At 42.8% G+C, this 26,286-nt stretch overlaps 1 protein-coding gene across 8 annotated transcripts; it reads left to right on the top strand.

The window, feature by feature from the left end:
* The first annotated feature begins 259 nt into the window (after positions 1-259).
* On the top strand, positions 260-25,892 carry AIFM2 (apoptosis inducing factor mitochondria associated 2). 8 transcript variants are annotated; one of them, XM_065551943.1, is made up of 10 exons: positions 596-859; positions 2,078-2,296; positions 4,599-4,714; positions 5,916-6,027; positions 6,989-7,108; positions 13,462-13,554; positions 14,042-14,150; positions 21,200-21,352; positions 23,434-23,634; positions 25,387-25,892. In XM_065551943.1, the coding sequence occupies exons 3-10, from the start codon at positions 4,704-4,706 to the stop codon at positions 25,539-25,541; spliced, it is 954 nt and encodes a 317-aa protein (XP_065408015.1). In that variant the 5' UTR covers positions 596-859; positions 2,078-2,296; positions 4,599-4,703; the 3' UTR covers positions 25,542-25,892. The 8 variants fall into 8 exon arrangements, with proteins under 8 accessions (XP_005281943.2, XP_005281944.2, XP_065408012.1 ...); XM_065551944.1 differs by having other exon boundaries at positions 712-859; positions 13,468-13,554; XM_005281886.5 differs by lacking the exon at positions 5,916-6,027 and having other exon boundaries at positions 260-859.
* The last annotated feature ends 394 nt before the right edge of the window (positions 25,893-26,286 follow it).

Below are 26,286 nucleotides of genomic sequence, written 5' to 3'. Positions count from 1 at the left end.
CGAGGTGGAGGCAGCTGCTTTTGCTTCAGTGCTACTTTCCTGCCGCAGCAGCTTTTGCATGGTGCAAGGCTATGCTGCACGAGCCTTGTGAGTGCTGTGACTTCCCCCTTGAACCCAAATAGCATACCGCCTAACCCCACTGCCACGCAACAAACCACCAGCTGGACTCAGACACCCCCTCATAGCTATCATTCAGCAGCTGGTTCAGTTGTTTGCTACCTCATCCCCATGCAAAAGTAACCAGCTAGCTTAGACTAGTGACCAGATAGCAAATGTGAAAAAATCAGGACAGGGAGTGGAGGGTAATAGGTGCCTATATAAGAAAGTCCCCAATATTGGGACTATCCCAATAAAATAGGGACATCTAGTCACCCTAGCTTAGACTAGTGTGGGGCATCTAACCAAGCAGCCCCCGAACAATCCTGGGTGGAGCCCATGACTCTCACATGCCTGACCAACAGGCAGCCGGCGCAGAGCGCTCAGCTGAACTCTCTCTTTTGTATGGGTAGGAGGCGGGCTGGGCTCCGTCACGGCCTCTAACACAGGAGACTGTGAGTATCTGCGGCCTCAGCTTTCCCCCGAGGCCCTGCAGCGCGCCCGGAGCTCCAGGAGAGGGCGGCAGGAGTCGGCTCTGTAGGGGAGGGAGCGGGTCTGCCGTCCGGAGGGTCCGAGCCACGTTTGCCGAGTCACCGTGAGAGGCAAAGACTCGGCTCAGACCACGCCCGCCTCCGTGCCCCGCGGAACTGCGTGGTAGCTCAGCTGTCCCCTCAGCCGCGTTGCCTGGCATGAGCGGAGAGTCGGGGACGCTGGCTGCGGTTCCTCCATCGCCCTCCCGGCTCTGCAGTGGTGCGAGGAGGGGGTAAGTGGAGCAGGCAGGCGCTGGAGCCAGCCCTTGCTCTGCACGCCAGGGCTCCAGCGGGCGCTGGCCCGTGTCCTCGTTGTGCTTTCTTTGGCTCCCCCGAGGGATTGTGCTGGGTCCCGCAGTTCGGTTTCACATTGAATTCAGTGCTAGCCGAGCAGTGCCTTATACGATGTACTCTGCGGAGAAGTGGAAGGAAATGTTTTGTTTAAAAAAAAAAGTTTCCTCCAACTCCTAAAAGTGTGCGGACCCCGGACCCCTACATGCTGAATGGAGGTGCAGATCCCTTGGAAACTTTAGACATAGTCTGAGGCCCCCCAGGAGTCTGCAGAGCACTGGTTGAAAACCATTGACAGAGACAGGAAACAGGAAGTGCTCTTCTAGGACAGTGGTTCTGAACCAGGGGTCTGGAGCCCCCCCGGGGGGGGCACGAGCAGGTTTCAGGGGGTCCACCAAGCATTGCCTGTGCTAGACTTGCTAGGACCCAGGGCAGAAAGCCAAAGCCCTGCCGCAGAGGATTGCAGCCCTGGGACCCCCAAGCCCCACCACCCAGGGCTAAAGCCGAAGCTTGAGCAACTTAGCTTAGCAATGCCCACTGTGGCATAGGACCCTGCGCAATTGCTCTGCTTGCTACCCTCTAACGCCAGTTGTTGTGGCACTGCTGGGCCGTGGAGTTTTTATGTCATGTTGAGGGGGCCTCCGAAAGAAAAAGGTTGAGAACCCCTATTGTAGGAGATATTGGTACATTCAATTAAAATATTTTCTTACAAGCATATTATCCTTCTCAAAACAGATTTCTGTTGACAACAAATCTCTAGCATGTAGGGCCGATTCCCCTCTGCCTTTTCACAAGGTGCAGAGTGATCACTTTTTGGAGGAAGAATAAAACTTGTATCTCAAGCAAGTATTCCTGTTGCTTAAAATTTCGGTGATGCTGTTTCCACTGCATGTTCTTTGCTGCAGTCCTGTCAGCTATCTGGGGGGCAAGAGATGGTCTGTAAGAAGATGAGCTGTACAAGTGCCTGTTTCAAACTGTTCTGAAAGTTCGTCGTCAGACCATACATATTCTGGCTTCTGTTTTACTCATTGTTAGTACTTTGAGTACATGATTTGTCTCAGTGATTTCAATGGGACTATTTAAGCCTTTGCAGGATCAAGTCCTTATTTTTTACAGGTAAGGAGCTTTTGTGACACCCTTATTGTTTCCCTTGTTCTTAGTGTGGTGGGTGTTTTTTCCCGAAGAAGCAGCTCTGCTATCTAGGATGGGATCCAAGCTCTCAGTGGATGACTCAGTGCGTGTTGTGATCATTGGAGGAGGTTTCGGGGGAATCAAAGCTGCCAGACAACTGAAGTCCTGGGGAATCCCTTTTGTTCTTGTGGACATGAGAGATGCATTCCACCACAATGTGGGTGCTCTCCGGGCCTCTGTAGAGAGTGGTAACTTTGCTTTTTCCTAAAGTCTGTGGACCATCTCTGGTCCTTGAAATATGTTTACCCTACTGGGATATGTGGAGCTTCTTTCTGAAAGATGAACTGCGCAGGTTTAAAAAACTCTTGTAAGATTCCAAAATAGAAAAATATCTCTAGCTGTGGTTAAACTAAGTTATTTCTATATTCTGATAAAACTTGAGACTACTACTGCTTTCTGAGAAACCTGAGCTGCGGACTTGTGATTCACTTGCACAGTGACAGCACAAATGAAGTTGTTCCCACTAATGGTTATCTGCAAAGGCAAATTTGTAGAGTTATGCCAGCTGCGAGTTTGCACAGGCATTTGTGAAGATTTAAAGATACCATAAACAAGACCGTGAAAGATGACTGCTACTCTAAATTGCTATCTTAAGCCTCTTTGATACTTAGAATGTTACTCCAACAGCGGGGGCATGAGCCCTGTTGCTGAGATTCCTCAGGATCTTAGGGCTCATCTGCACTGGGGTTTTAGTGACATGGTTTTGCTGAGGGCCTTGCAATATTAGGCTTTTTCCTTTAGAGCCCCAGCTCCAGTAGTAATGGAATTACTTGAGAATCTCAGTTTAATTACATTGAGTTTTAGTCCTTAAGGTTGGAGAGAGGCGTGACAATGTGACACCGAAAGCTCAACATCCCGAAGGCAAATAAGAACTTTCAGCTTAACTTCTAAAAAAAGCAAATGATTTTAGAGCCATTCATCTTTAGTTGTTTTTTTGGTGGCGGGAGGAAGGACAGGGTAGGGTAGGGTAGGGTGTCAGCTGACTTATGTAGCTTTGTGTGAGTGAGTGTGAGAGAATGCTTGGGGCTGGCAATACTGGTGTAGCTATGCCAGTTCAATCACCCTACTGAAGACATGCTGTCTGGGTGTAAAATATGACTGGTAATGTACTGACTTTCTCTTCTCAATAGTGATCAGTTAGTTTAAAAAACAAAAATCCCTTCCTCTCAGCCTGCCTCAGTGTTCCAGTACATATCCTGGTCCTGGACTTAATGTAAAAAGTCATAAAAGAAATGCTGTCAAATAGCATGAGACCAAATGTAGATCTACAGTAAAATGGTATGCCTCCCAACAGCTAACGTCTTTGTCTAATACATTACTCTGCAGCTGAGACAGTTTAAGGAAAAATAGCTCCTGTTGTGGCCCATGATTACCCTGCAAGGAATAGCATGGTTGTTCTCCAACTCTTTCATTCTAAATTTGACTGCACACCTTGAGAGAGACTTTCAGGGGCCTACCTCCCCTCCAGCCCCATAACCCTCCAGTGGTCTGGTGTCAATATTCATTCTGTGGTTCACTGTATAGGGTTCTACTAGAGGTCCATGGACCATAGTAGGAAAATTGCTGAACTATCCCAAAAGTTAAGATGGCTTTGCCTTGTTGGCTTGAGTTGTGGTTTTCTTATGAAATACTTCTTCCCTCAGTCACTTGATTCCAAAGGAGATTTCTGGCTTGGCTACATGAGGACTTTCAGGAAAACTAATGCAAATTAAGTAAAGGTGTGAATTTGAAGTGGATTAGTTAAATAGCAGTAAACCTCTGTGTGAACATTGTCATTGAGGCTAGGTCTACACTACAGACCTATATCGATTATAAAATGGATGAAAAATCCACATCTGAGCAACATAGTTATACCGACTGAACTTCCCTGTATAGACAGCTTTATGTCAATGGGAGAGCTTCTCCTGTGAATGTAGCTACCGTCTCTTAGGGAGGTGGATTAACTATGGGAGAAGCTCTCCTGTCAGCAGGGGCATCTTCACATACAGAGTTACAGCTGAACCAGTGCAATTGCACCACTGTACATGAAAATAAGCCCTCTGAATTAAAGTGGTCTTAATTCCTTTTAGTTTAATTAACTTTCAAAGTGAATTAAACTAAATTAAAGGTACTTTAATAAAAGCATGCACACAGGGATTTAATGAAGTTTAACTAATCCACTTCAAATTCACACTTTACTTAATTTGATTAGTTTTCCAGGATGTCGCTGTGTAGAGACACCCTTAATTGTATGCCTGCCTTTTTCAGTTCTTGTCAACTGAAGCAAAAACTTTCTGGGTTCTACTGTGTGGCAGAGAGACTAGATGTCAGGACACTAGTGCCATGGAGCAGGCCTTTATTTTGTGTAACAAGAAAGCAAATTCTTATAACCAAAGGAGGGCCATTTGAATAGGACTTCTGGAAACATAGTGGAAAATGGGGTTTCTAGTCCCCCTACTTTCCTTTTTTCTTAACCAGTATATAGGTGGCATTATCCTCCTTTCATTGCAGGATTTGCCAAGAAAACCTTCATCTCTTACTCTGTGACCTTTGAGGAGAGCTTCCGACAAGCCAAGGTGGTTGGAATAGACCTACTGAGGCAGAAAGTCTTGCTGAATGATGATGAGGTGAGTGCATTGGGGACAGACTGACTAAATGACCTCCAATGAATAATTTTACTCTGCAAATGCAGCAGTGAGCAGATGATTTTCTTCTCACTCTCATGTTCAGATTTACTGTTTCTTTACAGGGTTTATCTCTTTGGACTGATTGCAAACTACTAGCTGAGGGAATACCACCTGAAATTCAAGTGGTGTTGAAGTTCCAACTCTTTTGAATTTCAGACGTATCACCTGGATAATTGGGGTTTGCCTATGTACCCATGTGTGGTGCAAATACTCACATAGGTGCTGACTTACCAAGTTGCCAGGGGTATGTGCTCAAACCCTGCTCCGCCCCAGGCCCTACCCCCGCTCCACCCCTTTTCCTCCAAGCCCCGCCCCTGCCTCTTCCCGCTCCGCCTGTGCTCCACCCCTTTTCCTCCAAGCCCCCACCCTGCCTCTTCCTGCCCTGCTGTGCCCCAAGCCTCACCCCTGCTCCACCCCTTTTCCTCCAAGCCCTCAAGCTCCGCCCACCCCTCCCAACCCCGGCTTGGTGTCCAGCCGCCTGACCACATCCCTCTCCTACTGGTGCTATGTGCTGCTGCCCTGGTCTTCGGCCCCAGCGCTAGCCCCGCTCCCACCTGCCCCCACGAGGCACACTCAATGCACCTGGGGCCGGAGACTGGGGCAGCAGCGCCAGCAGGAGAGGAATATAGCCAGGTGGATGGACACCAAGTCAGGGTCAGGAGTTACAGCCTGTGGATTCGGCAGGCTCCGGCCCCGATTTGGGTGGGCCTAGTTGGATGCTAAGTGGGTGGGCTGCGGCCCACTTGTGGTTATGCCCCCCCACCTCTTTCCACCCCCGCTGCTCCTCCTCTTCCCCAGTGCCTCCTACACGCTGCGGAACAGCTGTTCTGTGGCAGGTGGGAGTCGGGGGGAGGTGCTGACCTGTGGGGCTGCCAGTGGATGCTGAGCACCCACTGTTTGTTTTTTTTTCTATGGGTGCTCCAGCCCCAGAGCATCCATGGAGTCAGCGCCTATGAGTACTCAGATGTTCAAGCTAAAAACTCACTTTATGTGAGCCTCTGCAAATAACTCCCTTGTTGTACAAAGTGACTATACAAAAGAGGGCAGGGCATGACCCAAGCAAACTCACTTTAAAGCTCAAGCCAATGATTACAGAAGAGTTCAGAGTAGTTGCCCATCTTTAATTGTAGTGTTTCACCAGGGAGACATCTGCATCCCTTTGTTCCCAAAACACGCCTAATGTGGCAGCTTCCTACTTATCAAAGCGACAGGGTGTAAGGTTGAGCTGGGAAGCGGAGCACAGCAACTACGCAGTAAGTTTGGACCTGTGGTGCAGCATTCAATCCTGTCAGGCCCTCAGGCAAGCTGTTCCCTTCCTTGTTGCTGGTAAGAAATGCTGAATTAACAGCGCAGAAGTCTTTCAATCACAGGATAAACGTATGGACAGCATAAGTGTAAGCTTTGCAGGACTGCCCTGCCAAAGCATTTTAACCCTGTTCTGGAGGGACCACCCTTAAAAGGAGAGAGTAGCTATGTCTGCACCATTTCCATATGTCTGCACCATTTCCATTCAATGTCTAGACCAGGGGTCAGCAACCTTTCAGAAGTGGTGTGCCGAGTCTTCATTTATTCACTCTAATTTAAGGTTTTGTGTGCTAGTAATACATTTTAACGTTTTTAGAAGGTCTCTTTCTATAAGTCTATAATATATAACTAAACTATTGTTGTATGTAAAGTAAATAAGGTTTTTAAAATGTTTAAGAAGCTTCATTTAAAATTAAATGAAAATGCAGAGCCCCCCGGCCCAGTGGCCAGGACCCGGGCAGTGTGAGTGCCACTGAAAATCAGCTCGCGTGCCGTCTTCGGCACGCGTGCTATAGGTTGCCTATCCCTGGTCTAGACTCTGCAGAGATGGCCAGTAAGAGGGCCAGCTCTGCTGGTAACTTGTCATGTACATATTTGTCTGTCACAACTTGGACTGAAGCCACAATACCCATTTTGCATAGTGATTGCCCCTAGAAAAGAGGCTGTGATATCCCATTACAAACTCAGACTCACCCAGTCCCCATTAATATCCTCAGATTGAATACAGGTAAACAATTATATGAATCATTTAGTTCTGCAAAAGATGTTTGTTTTTGAACTGAGTGTTGCTATTTAGCCCCAGGGCAGGGGGAGGTGTCGGAGCACCACCTGCAAAGCGACTCCAGTGTTCGGTATCCTTTATCTTGGACTTATCAAAGTGATGTCTGATCCCACTCTCTCCCCTTGTAGGAGCTTTTCTACTCTCACCTCATCCTTGCTACAGGCAGTGATGGGCCTTTCCCTGGGAAGTTTAACCAGATCGTTGACATGGAAACTGCCATTCAGACTTATGAAGACACGGTCCAGGAGGTGAGATTGAAAACCATCAGTGGAAAAAGTGATGGGTGGCTCTGTCCCTTTTGAGAAAGATATAAGAAATTATAGTTATGGTCAGAGCTCTTATTGGTATTCAGATGAGGGAGGATGAAACTAATGAGTGCTGGCAACATCCAAATTTGGAGTTCAGGGGTGAGTGGGGTGTTATAATGCAGTGGTGCTTGGATCAGAGAGCGGGCTAGCAAAATGGATACATTTTATTTAAATCAGATTGAAGTTTTTTTTCTTTTTAAAAATGAAACTTTAATTATTATTTTAGACCTTAACACATTTTGTATTAATTTCAAAACTTTTAAATAAATACTGAATCCATGATCCTCCATCAAAAGTTGAGTTAAAAGCTGCTTTTTAGAGAGAACTAGGGGAAAAACATTCTACCTTTTGAGATCAAACTTTATAAATATGGCACAATGGTCCATGTAGTGTATTAAGGGATCGATCTTGTGAGGGACCCTGTGGCTGTGCTGATGGGTGTGAGAAACTGGTAAAGTCATCACAGGTGTTGGGACGTAGCCTCACTCACTCTCTCCAGGAGTCACCATCGTGTATCTCATCAGGATCATCCGTTGAGCCCACCTGGGTGATCTTCTACTCTTATTTATAGTGTCTCCCTACCTGAGTGCTGATAAGCTCCGATCTCAAATTAGGAATACGTATGACTCCACCCGCCATCAACACTTTCCAGCTCATGGAAAACATGGATCTGCCCAGTAACTACCAGCCCTTGCTTCTGGTTGGTTCTGGGCACTTCAAGTAAATGGCGTTGTCCAGTCTCCTTGCTTATATATGCAGACAGATATAAATCCATTAATTTCTCAACTGCCTTCTTCTGTCTCTAAACAAATAAAATATTGGAGTGCAAAAGAGATTTGGGTTACACAAGCAGAAGTCTTGGATTGTAAATATTTTTGGTTTGTGTGGGGATGGGGCCGGGGTGTAGCAGAATGCACCCCTGAATGCACACCCTACACACTATTGTAGTAACCTTTGTACAAAATATGCCTTCTGAGTATCATCTGAACTAACTCACTAAACTTCGGTAATATCATGATGAAAAGTGTGTAGTAACAAATCGAAATTAGATTTGAAATGTATTTATCAGACAAGTCTGGGTAAACCAGTTTCTCAAAGACAAAGGACAAGCTGATGCCTCTAGATGGGTGTCAAAGTTCATGTGCAATCTCGTGTCAAGTGGCCATTATATGGCAAGAAAGGGTAAAGCAGGAACAAACAGATCTGCATCTTAGAAAACATGAAACCTTTCACCACAAGACTCCATAACTCCAGCCTCACAGCAGTAATGAACTTTATCTAGGGGTAAACCTCAGGAAAATGCATTTTAGAGGGGGACAGGACTACAAAGTGAGGGGCAAAACACTCGAAGATACCTTTTCCTATAAATCTTTTTTTTACTTCAGATAACAAAAGGAACAGCCTTTGGGAGCAGATCCAGGCCTGAGAATTTGGTCAGCAATGTTACTGGGAACATGTGTAAGGGACTTCACCTTGAATCAAGCCTAGTTTAAGTTTTAGTACTAGGAAGTGTTTTACCTTATAACCATTTGAGTTTGATCCCTTATACTTGTATTTAAAACTTATCTCATTGTAGTTAAACTTGTTTTATTTTTTAATTAAACTAATCCAGTGTTGTCTAAACTGAATTGTGTGGGTAACACCATTTATGGTAGCAAATTGTTTAATATTGATCCCTTTAGGGGGGCAACAGATCTAGTATCTGGGCTGTTCAGGAGAGCACTAGACAGGGCAGAACATACATTTTAGAGAAAAATCCAGGACTGGGATTGTGCTGGGGTCACTCTGGAAGTGGGAACCACAGCTGGAGGAAGCCAGAGTGTGACTGGTGTGTGGCTGACAGGCTGCAACTACACACAGACACTTGGGGTGTAACCTGCATACTAGAAGGCTGTTTGTGAGTGGCTCAGGTGGGAGTGCTACAGCAGCAGAGCACTGTGAGGCATCCAGGTTTGCAGGGCAGGGGTGACACAGCCCCTCACTGGTCTGGAGTGTACCCTGGAATGTCATAAGGGGAGTCTATAACAAGGGAGCAGGAGCAGAGTGTGCAACCAGAAAGGAGCAACACTGGTGTCAAAACAGGATGGTGGGAGGAAGGGATAGCATTCTTCAGAGTGCAGTTTCTAGTGTTGATTTCAACACCTGAGAATTGTGGGGGTGGGGAGAATAGGGAAGGCCTGCCATGGTTGCGGATCATAAAGAGATCCCTATCTGGGAAAATTTTCAAGAAATTCCTGTACCTCTGAGTAAAAAGGAACATGTGCCAAATGTATACAGAGCTGCAAGGCCTGATTGTCAGAACAAGACACTGTGAAAAATGCTCTTCAGAAGACAGTGACTTTGTTTAGCATGTCTACATCAATCTGGATCAATTGGTTAGCAAACTTTATTTTTGCCCCAATTTTATGGACTGTCCACCATGTCTTACTATGCTAGTAAACAATTTAGATGGTCATAAGCTTACCTTTTGAATGGATTGCTTATGTATTTCAAAATGTTAGCATTCAAAATATAATTGGTATGCTAGTTTTTTGTGGGAATATATTAATTTCAATTTTACTGTTACTGCTGGACTTCTGAAATGATCTCTCATTGCTCAGTATAATCCAACATCCTAGTTTAACTATTCCTGTTTAAAGTTTTATTAGGCATTTATGAATTTAAACCTTTAAACTCAAGATGTTTTATGTTGCTAGGGTTAAGGGTTTAAATAGACAGATAATCCTTTATTTAATTTCCCTATAAAACTGGGTTTAGACTAAATCATCATTTAAACAGTGATACACACAGCTGCAGTAGGAGGGAATCTCAGGTTTTTTTAAAGCTGTGCATTGAGTAATACTCAGTGACTGACTTTGCCATTTTGTTTCAGGGCCTAGCTTAGATATACAGTAAGAGGTTATGAATTTCCATCATCTGCTGGTATCACTAGTAGTGCTGCAATTAAACATAAAGTCAGTTTCTTGTACCAGAGACTTTCTTCATCCAATAAACCCATGGTAATCAGGACCAGCAAATTCCAGCAAGACTATATAAGTGAAAAGATTACTTGATTCACTTATGCAACAAGTCTCCTTTTCATCTAGTTCAGAACAAACATGTCATTAGCCTGGTCCATAATGATTGAATCATGTCATTGTCCACCCAGCAAGCAGACGTTGCTAGAAGACTTCTGGATACAGTGTATGAGAAGGAAAACTGAACAGTGTGCAAAAAATTGACAGGAAGCTTGTTAATCTGAGTCTTGATGGGTGGAACGGTGTATACAATGGTCCAGTAATATTTGCTTGAGACAACCTTATTTTCTGTTGTCAAACTTACAGAAACAATTAGACACTGCCCATACAGCAGAATACTTACAAGTAGCAGTAAAAACAATAACAAACTGAACAAAAATTCAAGTGTCAAGTATATAGTTTTGTCACAGATAATACTGCAAATGTAACACAGATGAAAAGAAATCTAGAAGATAATGAAGGGACCCTGAAACTTATAACGTGTGCAGTACTCATTTGATGCACCTTTTAACCAAAGACTAAAGTACAACTCCAGGAATTAAGGAAAATTTTGAAATTGCAAAATACTTCCCATAATCACTTTGCTTCAGCTTCACTGAAGAGAGCAGGAAGATCCAAACTAATTCTTCAAAATGTACAATGGAATTCAGTGGTTGGCTGTTTTGAGCTACTTATTATGAACTGGCCTATTCTGATAACTTGTGAAGAATCATGGCAAAATAGATGGAGCCACAGTAGTCTACATTGGACTAAAGAGAAATGTAGAGGATATGCTGAATATACTGAAACTTCTTTTGATAACCTTGGACAAACTCTAAATATCAACCGTATCAGCAGTCTTTCTGTAAAGAATTTCAAGAGACATTGAAGAAATACCCAACAACAGTTAGATTGCCAGCAGTGAAGAAATGGGATGGATGGGATCAATCACTTACTCCACCTTGTTTTCAGGCCAACATTCTCTACCCAAAGAACCAGGGTAGATGCCTAACTGCAGAAGAAGATGGTGCTATGACATGGGTATCTTATCACCCATCAATCATATCCAACCAGAACAAATTTCAGGACTGGAGATGAACCATTCAAGCAATATGTTTGATCTTTTAAAAGTCGCAGCTGAACTGAAAGTCACTAGCTAAGCACCTGGAACCAGAACTGAATATGCAAAACTAGCTCTTGACAGCAGTAGCCTCTTCTGCAGGCACAGAGGATACTTTCTGAATTTGGACTAATTCATTTAAAGTTGAGAAATTGGGAGTTGAAAAAGCAGGAATACTTGTCTCTTCCGGTCTGTGAACAAAAATGAGGAAGACGTTGAGAGCTACTTATTGCAAAAGTTTGAAGGACAGCCTAAGTAACTGTCTCATTTTCAAAAGACTTAAGCAGTAAGGAACTTTCACTTAAGCATATTTGAATTTTTTTCCAGGCTGACTTGAAATCTGTTTAGTTCCATCACTATATAGTTAATGCCTTTTGTTTAATAAATCATTTAGTTGTAAATGTGAAATGTGTTTTGATCAAGTCTATATCTAAAACATTTAAGATGCCTTTTTTTACTAAACATTGTGCTGTTGCGTGATGGATTAAATTCCAGTTACCATCCTACTGCACCTTGACATAAAATGGTGAATGATATTGCTTATTTACTAGATAACCTTGTTTGTGCTCATCTGTTAGACTGAATGTACAATTAAGGATTTGAAATTATTAAGCTATATAATTGCTTAAATGTATATAGTTAATGCATCAAATCTCGAGTAAATGCTCTATTTAGTTGTAAATCAACCAGTAAAACATGTTTTAATCTCAATCACTGAGAGAGCGGTTTTCTTTAGAAAAGTACAAATGGAGAATCAGTTTAAATCAAGGCTTTCTACATGGTGATTAAATCAACAGTGGAGTCTGGACCAAGGGATGAGGGCTAATAGGGAATATTTCCAGTAGCATCCTGCATACCACAACTGAAGAATTGTGGGTTGGGACTCCGATGCCTGTATCAGTAGTGAAATAGGCCTCCTTGTAATATAGGCTATGGGTGGGGATGGTGACCATACAAAGCTATGGGCAGATTAGACCATTAGACCTTGTAACAGGGCAGCTGCCAACAGCACAGTCCCTCATGGCCAGTGGTCATGCTTCAGCACCATCCCTGTTTCCTTCTCTTCAGGGACCTCTTTAAGAACTGTACACACCGTCTGCCCTTCCAGGCCCTATGCCAGTTCAGTGTATTCTTCCATCCACCCCCTCTCCTCAGAGCTATTGAGTCACTACTCCCAGGCTTTACTTAGCTGGAGCTCAGCTTTCAGGCTCTGACTGCCAAACTCCCCTATCAGGGTCTCGCTCCTGCCTTAGCAGGACCCCTTAACCATAGTTGGTTGGCACCAGGCCTTCCAACGCTAATGGGCAAGCCACACTGCTAAACACCTCTTTGGTGATATCACAGTCAGGCATCAGCCCAGGCTGCACTGTTGGGATCTCATCCTGAAAGAAGAAAATTCTTCTACCCATTATATTAAAAAGGTGCGATGATTTTTAAAGCAGGACATGTAAAATGCTAGACCCACCGGATCCCATAGCAGCCATTTCCCTTTTGACTATTAATTGATCATCCTCCAAGTACTATTTTTCATAGTGGAAAGACATATTGCACAACGCTCCTGCACTCCTCCTTCCCCCTGCCCCCCAACTTATTTTTCTTTTTAGATCTAAATGAATGGGCCTTGCATTCTGATGGTAGTAAAACTGTGCATTAATAGGTGATCGGTGCACTTCTTAGTTAGATGAAGGCACATCATCTCATGCCTCATAACAGGCTGCAGTGCTGCCCTACTAATGACCATCTTGGAGTGGCTTATTGTTATAGTAAAAATTCACCTGAAATCTGGTAAACAAGCTGCATTTGATGGTTGCCAGCCCTTCCCTAGGACTCAGGTATCCTAATCAATGCTTCCTGTTGAAATACAAGATTTTTTTTTTTTTTTTTTTTTTTGAGGGCCAAAACTGCCAAGGGTGTTTCAAGGTTAGGATGGGATTTAGAAGGTGCTTTTGGTGGGACAACTCCACCTCTCGTTCCAGAGGGTAGAAGATAAAGGGTGTTCTATTGATAATTTCTGTGTGGACACCACTTTAATAAGAAGGTCTTCCTACATGTTGGGAAGGTGCACGGCTGGTGCTGCCAGAATGAGTGTTCTGGCTGAATGCCTCATTCTAGGTTACTTTATGTATGAAATAGTGCAACAAGGAGATATGATTTTGTTTGTTTTTTGTTTTTGCAAGCTCCAGAAATCTCCACGTATCGTGATAGTAGGCGGTGGTGCTGCTGGAGTGGAGATGGCTGCAGAGATCAAAACAGAATATCCAGCCAAAGAGGTACAAGAAACAACTTGCACAATAATTAATGCTCCACCAGCTGCTTCCTTCATCTGGTGACTTAAATGTGTTTTTCCACAATGCCCCTGCTAGAGCAGTTTGGGATTGCCGTAGCTAAACTCCCTCACAACCATTTTCCATAGAGCCTCATATTCAGCAAGGTTGGAAGTGGAGCAACTGTGAGCGCCCTCGCAGCCAGCATTCCTGCAGTGCGTCCTGGTGCTGGGGTTGGCTGGAAGCAGAATAGCTTAGTGTTCTTCCCGAGATCCTCCACTCACCCATCCACCCTACTCTGCTTTTCTTGCCAAGAAATGCATGCTGAAAGCCAGAAGCCTAAGCCTTGGCTATTGCTTTTGCCTGCTTGCTGGGACAGCAGTCAGACGCAATCCTGTTTAAATAATATTTGTTCCTGGCTGACTCGGATTTGTTTTTGTTTTCTTATATGTTTTTCCCCAGTTGGCTGTAGTTATTTTGCATTTGTCCGCAGGTCACCCTCATTCATTCAAAAATTGCACTGGCTGATGTGGAGCTTCTACCAAGTGTCCGGCAGATGGTGAAAGAGATTCTTCTCAAGAAAGAAGTGCGTCTCTTGTTAAGTATGTTCTTAACCAATTTCATTTAATATTTCTCTAACTCAGATTGAGTCTCTAAAAATCCTCAAAGCTTCCTCCCCTACTCCCCCATCTCTAACTACTTCTCCTGTAAGGAACCGTTGTCTCTGATGCTTGTTTTTGGTGAGGAAGACTGAACAGGGCTCTCATAGATTCATAGACTTTAAGGTCAGAAGGGACCATTATGATCATCTAGTCTGACCTCCTGCACAACGCAGGCCACAGAATCTCACCCACCCACTCCTGTAACAAATCCCTACCCTATATCTGAGTTATTGAAGTTCTCAAATTGTGGTTTAAAGACCTCAAGGTGCAGAGAATCCTCCAGCAAGTGACCCATGCCCCACGCTGCAGAGGAAGGCGAAAAACCTCCAGGGCCTCTGCCAATCTGCCCTGGAGGAAAATTCCTTCTCGACCCCAAATATGGTGATCAGCTAAACCCTGAGCATGTGGGCAAGACTCACCAGCCAGCACCCAGGAAAGAATTCTCTGTAGTAACTTAGATCCCACCCCATCTAACATCTCATCACAGGCCATTGGGCATATTTCCTGCTAATAATCAAAGATCAATTAATTGCCAAAATTAGGCTATCCCATCATCCCATCCCCTCCATAAACTTATCAAGCTTAGTCTTGACCCCACTACTCCCCTTGGAAGGCTGTTCCAGAACTTCACTCCTCTAATGGTTAGAAACCTTCATCTAATTTCAAGTCTAAACTTCCTAATGTCCAGTTTATATCCACTTGTTCTTATGTCCACATTGGTACTGAGCTTAAATAATTCCTCTCCCTCCCTGATATTTATCCTTCTGATATATTTATAAAGAGCATTCATATCTCCCCTCAGCCTTCTTTTGGTTAGGCTAAACAAGCCAAGCTCTTTGAGTCTCCTTTCATAAGACAGGAGATCCATTCTTCGGATCATCCTAGTAGCCCTTCTCTGTACCTGTTCCAGTTTGAATTCATCCTTCTTAAACATGGGAGACCAGAACTGCACACAATATTCCAGATGAGGTCTCACCAGTGCCTTGTACAGTATAATGGTACTAACACCTCCTCATCTTTACTGGAAATACCTCGCCTGATGCATCCCAAGACCGCATTAGCTTTTGTAACGGCCATATCACATTGGCGGCGCATAGTCATCCTGTGATCAACCAATATGCCGAGGTCCTTCTCCTCCTCTGTTAATGCCAACTGAAGCGTCCCCAATTTATAACAAAAATTCTTGTTATTAATCCCTAAATGCATGACCTTGCACTTTTCACTATTAAATTTTATCCTATTACTATTACTCCAGTTTATAAGGTCATCCAGATCTTCCTGTATGATATCCCGGTCCTTCTCTGTATTAACAATACCTCCCAGCTTTGTGTCATCCGCAAACTTTGTTAGCACATTCCCACTTTTTGTGCCAAGGTCAGTAATAAAAAGATTAAACAAGATTGGTCCCAAAATCGATCCCTGAGGAACTCCACTAGTAATCTCCTTCCAGCCTGACAGTTCACCTTTCAATATGACCCATTGTAGTCTCCCCTTTAACCAGTTCCTTATCCACCTTTCAATTTTCATATTGATCCCCATCTTTTCCAATTTAGCTAATTATTCCCCATGTGGAACCGTATCGAATGCCTTACTGAAATCGAGGTAAATTAGATCCACTGCGTTTCCTTTGTCTAAAAAATCTGTTACCTTCTCAAAGGTTGGTTTGGCACGATCTACCTTTTGTAAAACCATGTTGTATTTTGTTCCAATTACCATTGACCTCCATGTTCTTAACTACTTTCTCCTTCAAATTTTTTTCCAAGACCTTGCATACTACAGATGTCAAACTAACAGGCCTATAGCTACCCGGATCACTTTTTTTTCCTTTCTTAAAAATAGGAACTATGTTAGCAATTCTTCAGTCATACGGTACAACACCTGAGTTTACAGATTCATTAAAAATTCTTGTTAATGGGCTTGCAATTTCATGTGCCAGTTCCTTTTAATATTCTTGGATGAAGATTATCTGGGCCCCCCGATTTAGTTCCATTAAGCTGTTCGAATTTGGCTTCTACCTTGGATGTGGTAATATCTACCTCCATATCCTCATTCCCATTTGTCATCCTACCATTATCCCTAAGCTCCTCATTAAAGACTGAGGCTACGTATTTGTTTAGATATTGGGCCATGCCTAGGTTATCCTTAACCTCCACTCCATCCTCAGTGTTTAGCGGTCCCACTTCTTCTTTCTTTGTTTTCTTCTTATTTATATGGCTATAGAACCTTTTACTATTGGTTTTAATTCCCTCTGCAAGGTCCAATTCTACATGGCTTTTGGCCTTTCTCTCTTTATCTCTACATTTTCTGACCTCAATAAGGTAGCTTTCCTTGCTAATCCCCCCCATCTTCCACTCCTTGTAGGCTTTCTGCTTTTTCTTAATCATCTCTCTGAGATGCTTGCTCATCCAGCTTGGTCTACAACTCCTGCTTATGAATTTTTTCCCCTTTCTTGGGGTGCAAACTTCTGATAGTTTCTGCAACTTTGACACTAATTAATTCCAGGCCTCCTCCGCCTTTAGATCCATGAGTTCTTCAGTCCAATCCACTTCCCTAACTAATTTCCTTAATTCTTTAAAGTTAGCCCTTTTGAAATAAAAAACCCTAGTCACAGATCTATTTTTGTTTATCCTTCCATCTAGTTTGAACTGAATTTGCTCATGATCTCTTGAACCAAGGTTGTCCCCTACAACCATTTCTTCTATGAGGTCCTCACTACTCACCAAAACCAAATCTAAAATGGCATCCCCTCTTGTTGGTTCAGCAACTACTTGGTGAAGTAATCCATCAGCTATTGCATCCAGGAAATTCTGAGCCCTATTATTATTATTAGCACTTGTCCTCCAGTCTATATCTGGGAAGTTTAAAGTCTCCCATGATCACACAATTCCCATTAGTGTTTACTTCATTAAAAACATTAAAGAGGTCTCTATCCATATCCAGATCGGATCCCGGTGGTCTGTAGCATACCCCAAGCACTATCTCAGGGGAGGCTCTAGTAGCTTTCTTCCCCAATGTGATTTTTGCCCAGACACTCTGTCTTATCCATTTCCATCAGTTTGTATTTCTTTACAGTCTACCTCATCATTGATATACAATGCTACTCCACCACCTTTGCCTTTATTTCTGTCTTTCCTAAACAGCACATACCCTTCAGTACTCCAGTCATGACTACTATTCCACCACGTTTCTGTTATCCCTATAATATCTGGTTTCACTTCCTGCACCAGTAGCTCTAGTTCTTCCATTTTGTTACCTAGGCTTCTTGCATTAGTGTACAAGCATCATAATTTTTGCCGTTTGTCTTCACTGACATTCTTTACCCGATTAGGCACAGACATTCTACCACCAGTATCACCTATTAGACTGGTATCTACACTACCCTTTCTCCTTATGTCCATTCTCATACCCACGGCTGTATCCTTTCTTACTTCGTTTTCTTCCCTCTCAATGTTAAATTCCGGCGTGGAGATTACCTGGACATCTCCCCCAAATTCCTAGTTTAAAGCTTTCTTAATCAGTTGTGCCAGCCTCCATCCTAGAAGTCTGTTTCCCTCCTTACTTGGGTGAAATCCATCCTGAGAGAACAGTCCTCTGTCCATGAATGTGTCCCAGTGGCCATACATCCCAAAGCCCTCCTTATAGCATCACTGCCTGAGCCATCTGTTGATCGCTATAATCTTGTCACACCTTTGTTGCCCTTCTCTAGGAACAGGCAGAATCCCACTGAAGCCTGAGCCTAAGCTCATCTTATGCCAATTAACTCTCACCCTGTCCCTGCTTGCGCTTCTGCAGCCTTAGCACCTCTTTCTGAGCTCCAGGCCTATCATTTCAGTGTCTCCATCTCAACTGAGCTCGCTCTGCCAGACCAACTCAGTGCCTCCCTCTCACCCTAAACCTTGTTCCTGCTTGTGCCACATCAGCCCTGCCCTCTCACCCCACGTCCTAGTTCCACTTGTGCCACCTCAGCATCTCCCTGGCACTTTCCTTTATAAAGAAAATTAATATTAATATAATATTCAAATGAATAAGGAACTAAATCTGAATGGCTGGGACCAAATTTTGAGACTCTGTGATTTCTTGGGTCACCCCCACAGTGACCCAACCATGCAAATGTTATATGTTGTGAAGTAGATGTGACATGCTATTCTCTAACCCAAAGGTTTTATTTCTACATAATATGCTGCTACATACCACGTATCCCTCCACACCTTCTATTTTACAAAAAGCACTTGTTGGGTGTGTTTACACTTGGAGCTGAGGGTGTGATTTCTTGCTTGCTTAAACATAGTTGTACTAGCTATCTTTGAGCTAGCCCTCTACATATAGCAGTGTAGCTGCGGTAGCATGGGTAGCAGTGAGCAGCAGCGTAGGCTGTGCCAAGTACAAATCCACCTGAACCCCCTGGGCATGTAGTCAGCGTGCCTATCCCATCCTGCTGTTCACCAGGACTCTCACTACCCTGGCTACACTAATATTTTTTTAGTGCAGGGGTCGGCAGCCTTTCAGAAGTGGTGTGCTGAGTCTTGATTTATTCACTCTGATTTAAGGTTTCACGTGCCAGTAATACATTTTAACGTTTTAGAAGGTCTCTTTCTATAAGTCTATAATATATAACTAAACTATTGTTGTATGTAAAGTAAATAAGGTTTTTAAAATGTTTAAAATTAAATTAAAATGCAGAGCCCCCAGACTGGTGGCCAGGACCCGGGCAGTGTGAGTGCCACTGAAAATCAGCTCGTGTGCCGCAGGTTGCCTACCCCTGTTTTAGTGCACTAACTCGATGGGATTATTTAGTCTGCAGAAGAGAAAAATGAGGGGGGATTTGATAGCTGCTTTCAACTACCTGAAAGGGGGTTCCAAAGACGATGGAGCTCGGCTGTTCTCAGTGGTACCAGATGACAGAACAAGGAGCAGTGTGGGAGGTTTAGGTTGGATATTAGGAAAAACTTTTTCACTAGGAGGGTGGTGAAGCATTGGAATGGGTTACCTAGGGAGGTGGTGGAATCTCCTTCCTTAGAGGTTTTTAAAGTCAGGCTTGACAAAGCCCTGGCTGGGATGATTTAGTTGGGGATTGGCCCTGATTTGAGCAGGGGGTTGGACTAGATGACCTCCTGAGGTCCCTTCCAACCCTGACATTAAAAAACAAAAACAAAACAAGAAACAAAATGTAGAGATGAAGTGCATGTGCCTCAGCCTACAGTCTTGGGGGTGAGAAGCAGCTAAGGTGGGGATAAACCCCTCCAAAATACTGGAGAGATCTTATGTTGGAAAAAGGAGTTGTTGCCACAGGCAGTGCAGGAGAGAACCATTTTTGCATTGGCAGAGCTGGTCCTGTGAGCCATGCATGCCTTCGCCATTTCTCATCTCTCTGCATTCAAATCAGCTGCTTCCTCCTCCTTTTCCTTTCTGCCTGGGCTCTAGCAGAAGAATTGAGAGCACAGGAGGGACAGTCTCCTTGCTCAGTTTCCGTCTGGCACCACAGTATCCCATGACTGCTGGGAGGAGCAATTACAGGAGAGTCCTGCTCAGCCCCTAAAGGTTTGAAATGGAGCATGCCCAGAGCAGATGCATATGAGAATTTAGCTGACACACTCTTAAGGCTCTACTGAGTATATGCAAACTGAGTTTTTCAGAGGTTTATAAGCTGGATACATTTTGATGGCTGGTCACAGGAATGGCAAAAGGCATGTCTCTGACAAAAAGCCAGCCCTCCTGGCTAATTTCATGTCTTTGCTCCAAAGCATGGAGGGTCTAGAGTGTCTCAACAAAACAGAATGATGATTTTGTTTTTAACACTGACAAAACAATGTCGTCCCCCCCCCAACCCCCGAGTCTTATCTTCTGAAATTGTATGAACAATTTTAGCTGAAGCTTTGGGGAGGGGGGAAAAAAATCAGTTTGATGGAGGCACCCAGCATGGAAAATTTCAGCCTAATAGTTTGGCAAAGCTATATATAAGCAATTGAAAAGAGGGTCTTAAAACAGTGTCAGGCTACCAGCTCTGCCTATAATCGTATATATTGGCCAACGTTTTTAAATGTTAGGTCCTAAAGTTAGGTTCTGAAATTCACATTTCAACACCAAAGTGATTTTCAAAGTTGCTGAGCATTGGCAGCTTTCGTTGACTTCAATGGAAAGGAAGGGCACTCAGCATCACCCAAGATCCAGCATCACCCACAGGATCCGCGTGCTACAGGATCAGGCTTTTCTGGGTAATGGAAAAGTGACTGGACTATCTGCAGAGACCAGAGGCTTTGCCATTGGATGTGGAGGCATTTCACAGAAGATAAAAGGGACAGTGGGAATTCAGGATGAAAACGCGATAAACTCCAGGAAAGGAACAAATGGAGGAAACTAAATATGATTCTCTGAAATGAAACTTTGGGAGATATTTTAGTATGCCTTGCGTAGAACAGATATTGTAATCTGTGTTCTAAATGTACAATCTTTATAAAAGTATTTTTGTTAAAAATGGCACACTTTGGACTCCTTAGGCTTTGGTGCCCCAGGAAGCAGCTTACGCTGCTTAGAGCAGTGGTTCTCAACCAGGGGTACACATACCCCTTGGGTACGCAGAGGCCTTCCGAGGAGTACATCAACTTATCTAGATATTTGCCTAGTTTTACAACAAGCTACGTAAAAAGCACTAGCTAAGTCAGTACAAACTAAAATTTCATGCAGACAATGACTTGTTTATTCTGCTCTATATACTATACACTGAAATGTAAGTACAATATTTATATTCCAATTGATTTATAATTATATGGTAAAAATGAGACAGTAAGCAATTTTTCAGTAATAGTGTGCTGTGACACTTTTGTATTTATGTCTGATTTTGTAAGCAAGTAGTTTTTAAGTGAGGTGAAACTTGGGGATACACAAGACAAATCAGATTCCTGAAAGAAGTAAAAGGTTGAGTCACTGGTTTAGAGGGGTAGCAGCATCCCTGCTAATTATCACAAAGACCTATATGCTGCTTCTTATGACAGGTGACAGAGTCAGCAACCTGCATATGCTGACTTTAAACCGATTCCAAGAGAATATGGCAGTCAAGACAGAAAAGGGCACAGAGGTTGCTGCTGACATGGTGATTCTCTGCACTGGTATAAAGATCAATTCATCAGCATACAGCAGTGCATTTGGTAAGTTAAAACCATAGGACAGGGTGGGGCTAAGATTCTTCAGCACGGGTAATAAAATGTTTTAAACTTGATCTCAATTCCATATTTTAGAGACCGTATGCAAGTGGTATTGAAATTTAACTTGTTATAGTTAGAGTACATTTAATCTCTCTGGTTAAAGCTTACACTTCAAAAAAGAAAGTGGCCCTTTGGTGGAAGTTTGTGGAAGAGGATGTATATTTATGTACTAAGTGGTTTGTATTATTTCTTCACCTTCCCCAACCATTAACTTTAGCTAGACACCCAATATATCCTACTATTGTGGTCCTGGGTGAAATCCTGGCCTCACTGAAGTCAACGGCAAAACTCCCACTGACTTCAGTGAGGCCAGGGTTTCACTCCTGCTGCTAAACTCATCTGTCAGTGCACTACGGTCTTGAGCCCCACTACCCGTTGTTCCAGTCCTGGAGCTCTCCTGTATAGAGAATGCTAAATGTGCTAAATTGTGATTGGTAGCGTAAGAACAAATATTCTCCATGAGTGCAATGAATCCATCAATGTGCTGGTAATACTGTGCTCTAGAGACACAGCATTTGGCGGTGAATGGGGGAAATTAGGATGGAACTTTAGTAGCTGGTGCACTTAGCAGTGGGCCTATAACACTTGTAGGACTCTCCACCTAAATGTGAAGGGTTAACCCCTACTAAAATGCCTGGGTGCAGATCTTCAGCTGTTATAACACTGTCACTGAAGTCTGGAGCTATGACATTTTACGCCATTTAAGGATCTGTACCCTGGTGTTCAGCTAATCCTACTTGGTGAATTATTTAAAAACCCATGCAACAAAATATTTCCAAGGGTATTATGTTTCAATTAAAGTATTTTACATTTTAAAATTAAAAGCCAATTGTATTGTATTGTAAATATCACTCATCTGTCTTCCGTGTTTTCAAGGGGAAGACAAATAAAATGTGAGAATTAGTGTGAGTTAACAAGTGCACATCTAATTCAAATTTTAATGCCCTTAACCCACTCTTCCTTTAGACAGCATTAGAAAGGACGTAGGAATTTTATATTGTACCAGTTGCACATTCAAGTGTTCACCTTCTGATAGAAATGGTAAAGGGGATTTGAGGGGAGCAAATGCTGCCTATTGTGCAAGGAGGATCCAGAATAGTTTGGCTCAAACTGTATTACAGTTGTGTATCTGGAGAATTGTATCCTAGGTGGCCAAAATAGAAACCAGTGTTCTGTACACATACAATGAACAACTTTCAAAGGAAATTCTTTCAAGCAGCTGAAAGGCACTAGTCCTCAGAGGATGAAACCCATGCATTATCTACTGTTTTAAAGGGGTAATTGAGTCATCCATGTGGAAAAAAGTTCAGATGCTTTATTTTTTTTAAAAAACCAGTGAAAATCACCCTTTGTTCATGGAAAAGCTATTAAAATTTCCACTGAGAAAATTCATAAAAAAAATTTCAAGTCCGAAGTGTAACTTATCACCTAAAAAATATATAGGTGCCTGAAAATCGGAGCAGGGATATGTGTCTGTGTTAGAATTAATGTGCTATAATATAGATTTGAAATTCTGTAATTCTCACTAGAAAGACTTGTTATCATTTGGCAAAACTAGGAGTGTTGTTGTTCCTCAACAACCAAATTTATTCAGGCCACCCTTTGACTCTAGTCCTGAAAGTCAATTCAGAGAGCCTGATACTAAAGTTAGCATTTTCAGATCAGATTCTTGACTTGTGTAAATTTTCATAGCTCCACTGACTTCAATTGAGTTATGACTATTTACAGTAGCTGAAGACTTGGCCCATTCTTTTCCTGGTTTGCATACACTGTTGGCTCTCGGGTGATATTACCCGCTGAAGTATCAATTAAACATGATTTATCATGCATCATATAGGAGTGACTTCTTACATGGCGAGTGTCATTCTCTTGCTGTGGCAAATATAAGTTACACAACTACTTTACTGAATAGTTAATGATCTAGCTTTTGGTAGTGATTCACCTGTATGCGCTGTGTCACTGGATATGCATTGTTTTTCAACTCCTCAGGCCGTAAGGTGATGCACTTCTTTTTTTTTAAACAGGGGACAAGCTGGCGAGTAATGGTGCTTTAAAGGTCAACCAGTACCTCCAGGTGGAAGGGTATGATAACATCTATGCTATTGGTGATTGTGCTGATGTGAAGGAACCGAAGATGGCATACCATGCTGGGCTCCATGCCAATATTGTGGTGACAAACATCATCAACAGTCTGACACAGAAACCTCTTAAAACCTACCAGCCAGGTAAAACTGGGCTCTGCTCATAACAAGTCTTAGCTGATGAGATTCTTTCTTCATCTCTATATAGAATTACTTTGTAAGAAATCCATAACTTGCACAGGACTGTATTTAGAGTTGAAGGAAATCATTTGGATTTGAATATTATATCACTGATATTATTCTTACTTTCTTCCTCTTAAAAAATATTCTTGCCAACTCTTCAGCAATTCTTTTGACACAGAAACAAAACAAGCACACTGTTTGATTATTCTGTACTTTGAAATGTTCTTCCCCTTCGCTGCTGATTGATTACTGTTATATTGGTGGGAGGATATGGTGGTTACAGTTTATAAAGGAAACCATTATCTTAATGAGTTGTTTATCAAACTATGACATTAAGTCCTTGGAACAGCAAAATATCATGACTTAACTCTTATGACCCAAACCTGCAAAATCTTAATCACATGCGTAGTCTTTTATTATGCAATTAGTCCCATTTAAGTCAGTGGCATTTCTTGTGTAAATATTTACCAGTAGCCTTCCTTGCTAGTTGCTGTAGCAGTGGGATAATAGGACATCCAGAGTCCATTGCCCACTTGCCTTGATGCCCGTCTGTGTACATATTCTCTGGAATCGCTTTCCAGATCTTCTTCAATTACATTTCAGGGGCTTGGATGGACCCACTCTAATGCCAAGGCTTAGGACAAGAGGTGCATACATGTCACGATGCCATGTGCCTAATTTTCCTCTGATTTATATTACTCTAAATCATGAATAATTCCATTGAATTCATGGAGGTACAGCAGCGTAAAAGATAAGAAACAGTCCTCTATAAATGGAAACATCTGTTACCTGAAGGTTAACTCTGGTTTAGGAGAGAGGGAGAAAACAAGGTTCTCTTGTTTCATCTCCCACCCTTATTTCCAAATTATAAGAATAAAGGATATAGCTGTGCAAAAGCATCATCAGTGTCTTGTGTATTCTATGGTTCCTTGGCATTTGCAGCAGAATTTGCCCTTTGTTGGAGAACTAGGCTCCAGAATCTCAGCTTTCATAATAATAATAATTAAGAATTACTAATTACAATAAAAAAGGTGTCTACCCCTGTGGTTGCAAAAACATTAAAAATGTGAATCGAGTGCAACTGATGCCCATTTAAGTCTGAAAGGAGCCTGAGACTCTGATTGTGAGGTTGTGAATTGACCAATTTAGCTAGTGCAGGGCCCCATGGACTTTGTGATTCCACAGCTGTGGAATTTAGCATTTGTCCAAGATACTATAGAATTAATTCATTTTGCTGCAGCCTGGTACCAAACATTTTGTTTTCTCACTCGTGGCCGTGAAGGACCTGTGTGGAAGTCCTCCTTGCTCTGTACAAGGGGGAAGTAACTGGATAGCAGTGCATGCTTCCTTCATTGTTATGTAGAACCAGCCAGCGTGGGGTCTGGGAGCCAGAAGTGCTGGCTGGACAGCTAGACTACCTGGCGAACAGAGCAGTGGCTGAAGTCCATGGAGATGAGAAAATGAATTGTTGAAACTGACAAGCTTCCTACTTCCCTGGCATACAGGGAGGAGATTCTAAGCCAGGCTGCCCAGAAAACCCTATGACTGAATCCCCTAGAGCTGGGCATTCTAGAGAATCAGCAAAAAAAATCTTTTATTTCTTGCCATGTAATTTGGTTCTATTGTGCTATGAAGCACACGGGTGCTGATCATGCTGTTTGATCTCATTTTGCAACTTTTTGACGGCTAACTGTGTATGTTTCTCACTTCTAGGATCACTAACCTTCCTGCTCTCGATGGGCCGGAATGATGGGGTAGGCCAGATTAATGGATGCTACGTGGGACGTCTTTTGGTGACTATTGCCAAGAGCCGGGACCTTTTTGTTTCTAAGAGCTGGAAGACTATGGGACAGACTATGCCCTGCTAGATAGAAAGGACAATGATGAAGTAGCAAGAGAATACATGTGTCAACTGGCATGAACAAAGCTGGAAAAGAGTAAAAGGTGCATAATTACCAAAATGACACAAGCTATATGGCTATTTGACTGATATCAATACTGCACCAAAACATCATGTATTACGAATGCCATTCTTTAGCATGGTGCATAACAACAACACAAAGCCCTCTTTTTAAAGTGGCTCTCGGTTATGTTAAGTGGATCTGCACAGAAACTGTATTTCTTGCTGAAACTTTTTCAAAACACAATTCATGCTAAGATGGAGCTGAGAAAGGAATCCAGTTTAAATGTATTTTAAATTAAAATAAGTAGCAGAATAAGATGTTTTCAAAAGTCCATTCATTTTTGTCTACCAGTCCTCTCTTTGAGTGAAATGTGTGATATGTTGTCTCTGCAAGTCCACTACCCTCATTTGCTATTTTTGCTCAGTTTGGTTCAACAGCAAATCCTATCTCTTCACAACATAGAGAGCTGCTTTTGCAGAATTTATAGTCCAAGTGAAGGCCTTGGATTGCTTAAGTCTTCAAGACAATAATACTCTGAGTCTGGCCCTGAGACACACTCAGAACAGATGGCTGCCATTCTGAATTGATGCACAGCATTGCACCCATTACCTGGCAAAAATTCCACACAGGGTTTAATTCAGTGTCTTTTATATGGAAGTATTTTGTGGCCACAGATTTGGTACTATCTGTACACTAAGTATTCACATGT

This window comes from Chrysemys picta, chromosome 7, assembly GCF_011386835.1.
Source record: "Chrysemys picta bellii isolate R12L10 chromosome 7, ASM1138683v2, whole genome shotgun sequence".
Classification (NCBI taxonomy): Eukaryota; Metazoa; Chordata; order Testudines; family Emydidae; genus Chrysemys; species Chrysemys picta.
This window is presented reverse-complemented; position numbering and strand designations above follow the sequence as displayed.

Coding starts and splice junctions, on each gene's coding strand:
- AIFM2 (XM_005281886.5), top strand. CDS start 2,122: ATGGGATCCAAGCTCTCAGTGGATGACTCAGTGCGTGTTGTGATCATT. Junction 4,715..6,988: donor TCTTGCTGAATGATGATGAG/GTGAGTGCATTG, acceptor CTCCCCTTGTAG/GAGCTTTTCTACTCTCACCT. Junction 21,353..23,433: donor AGCATACAGCAGTGCATTTG/GTAAGTTAAAAC, acceptor TTTTTTAAACAG/GGGACAAGCTGGCGAGTAAT.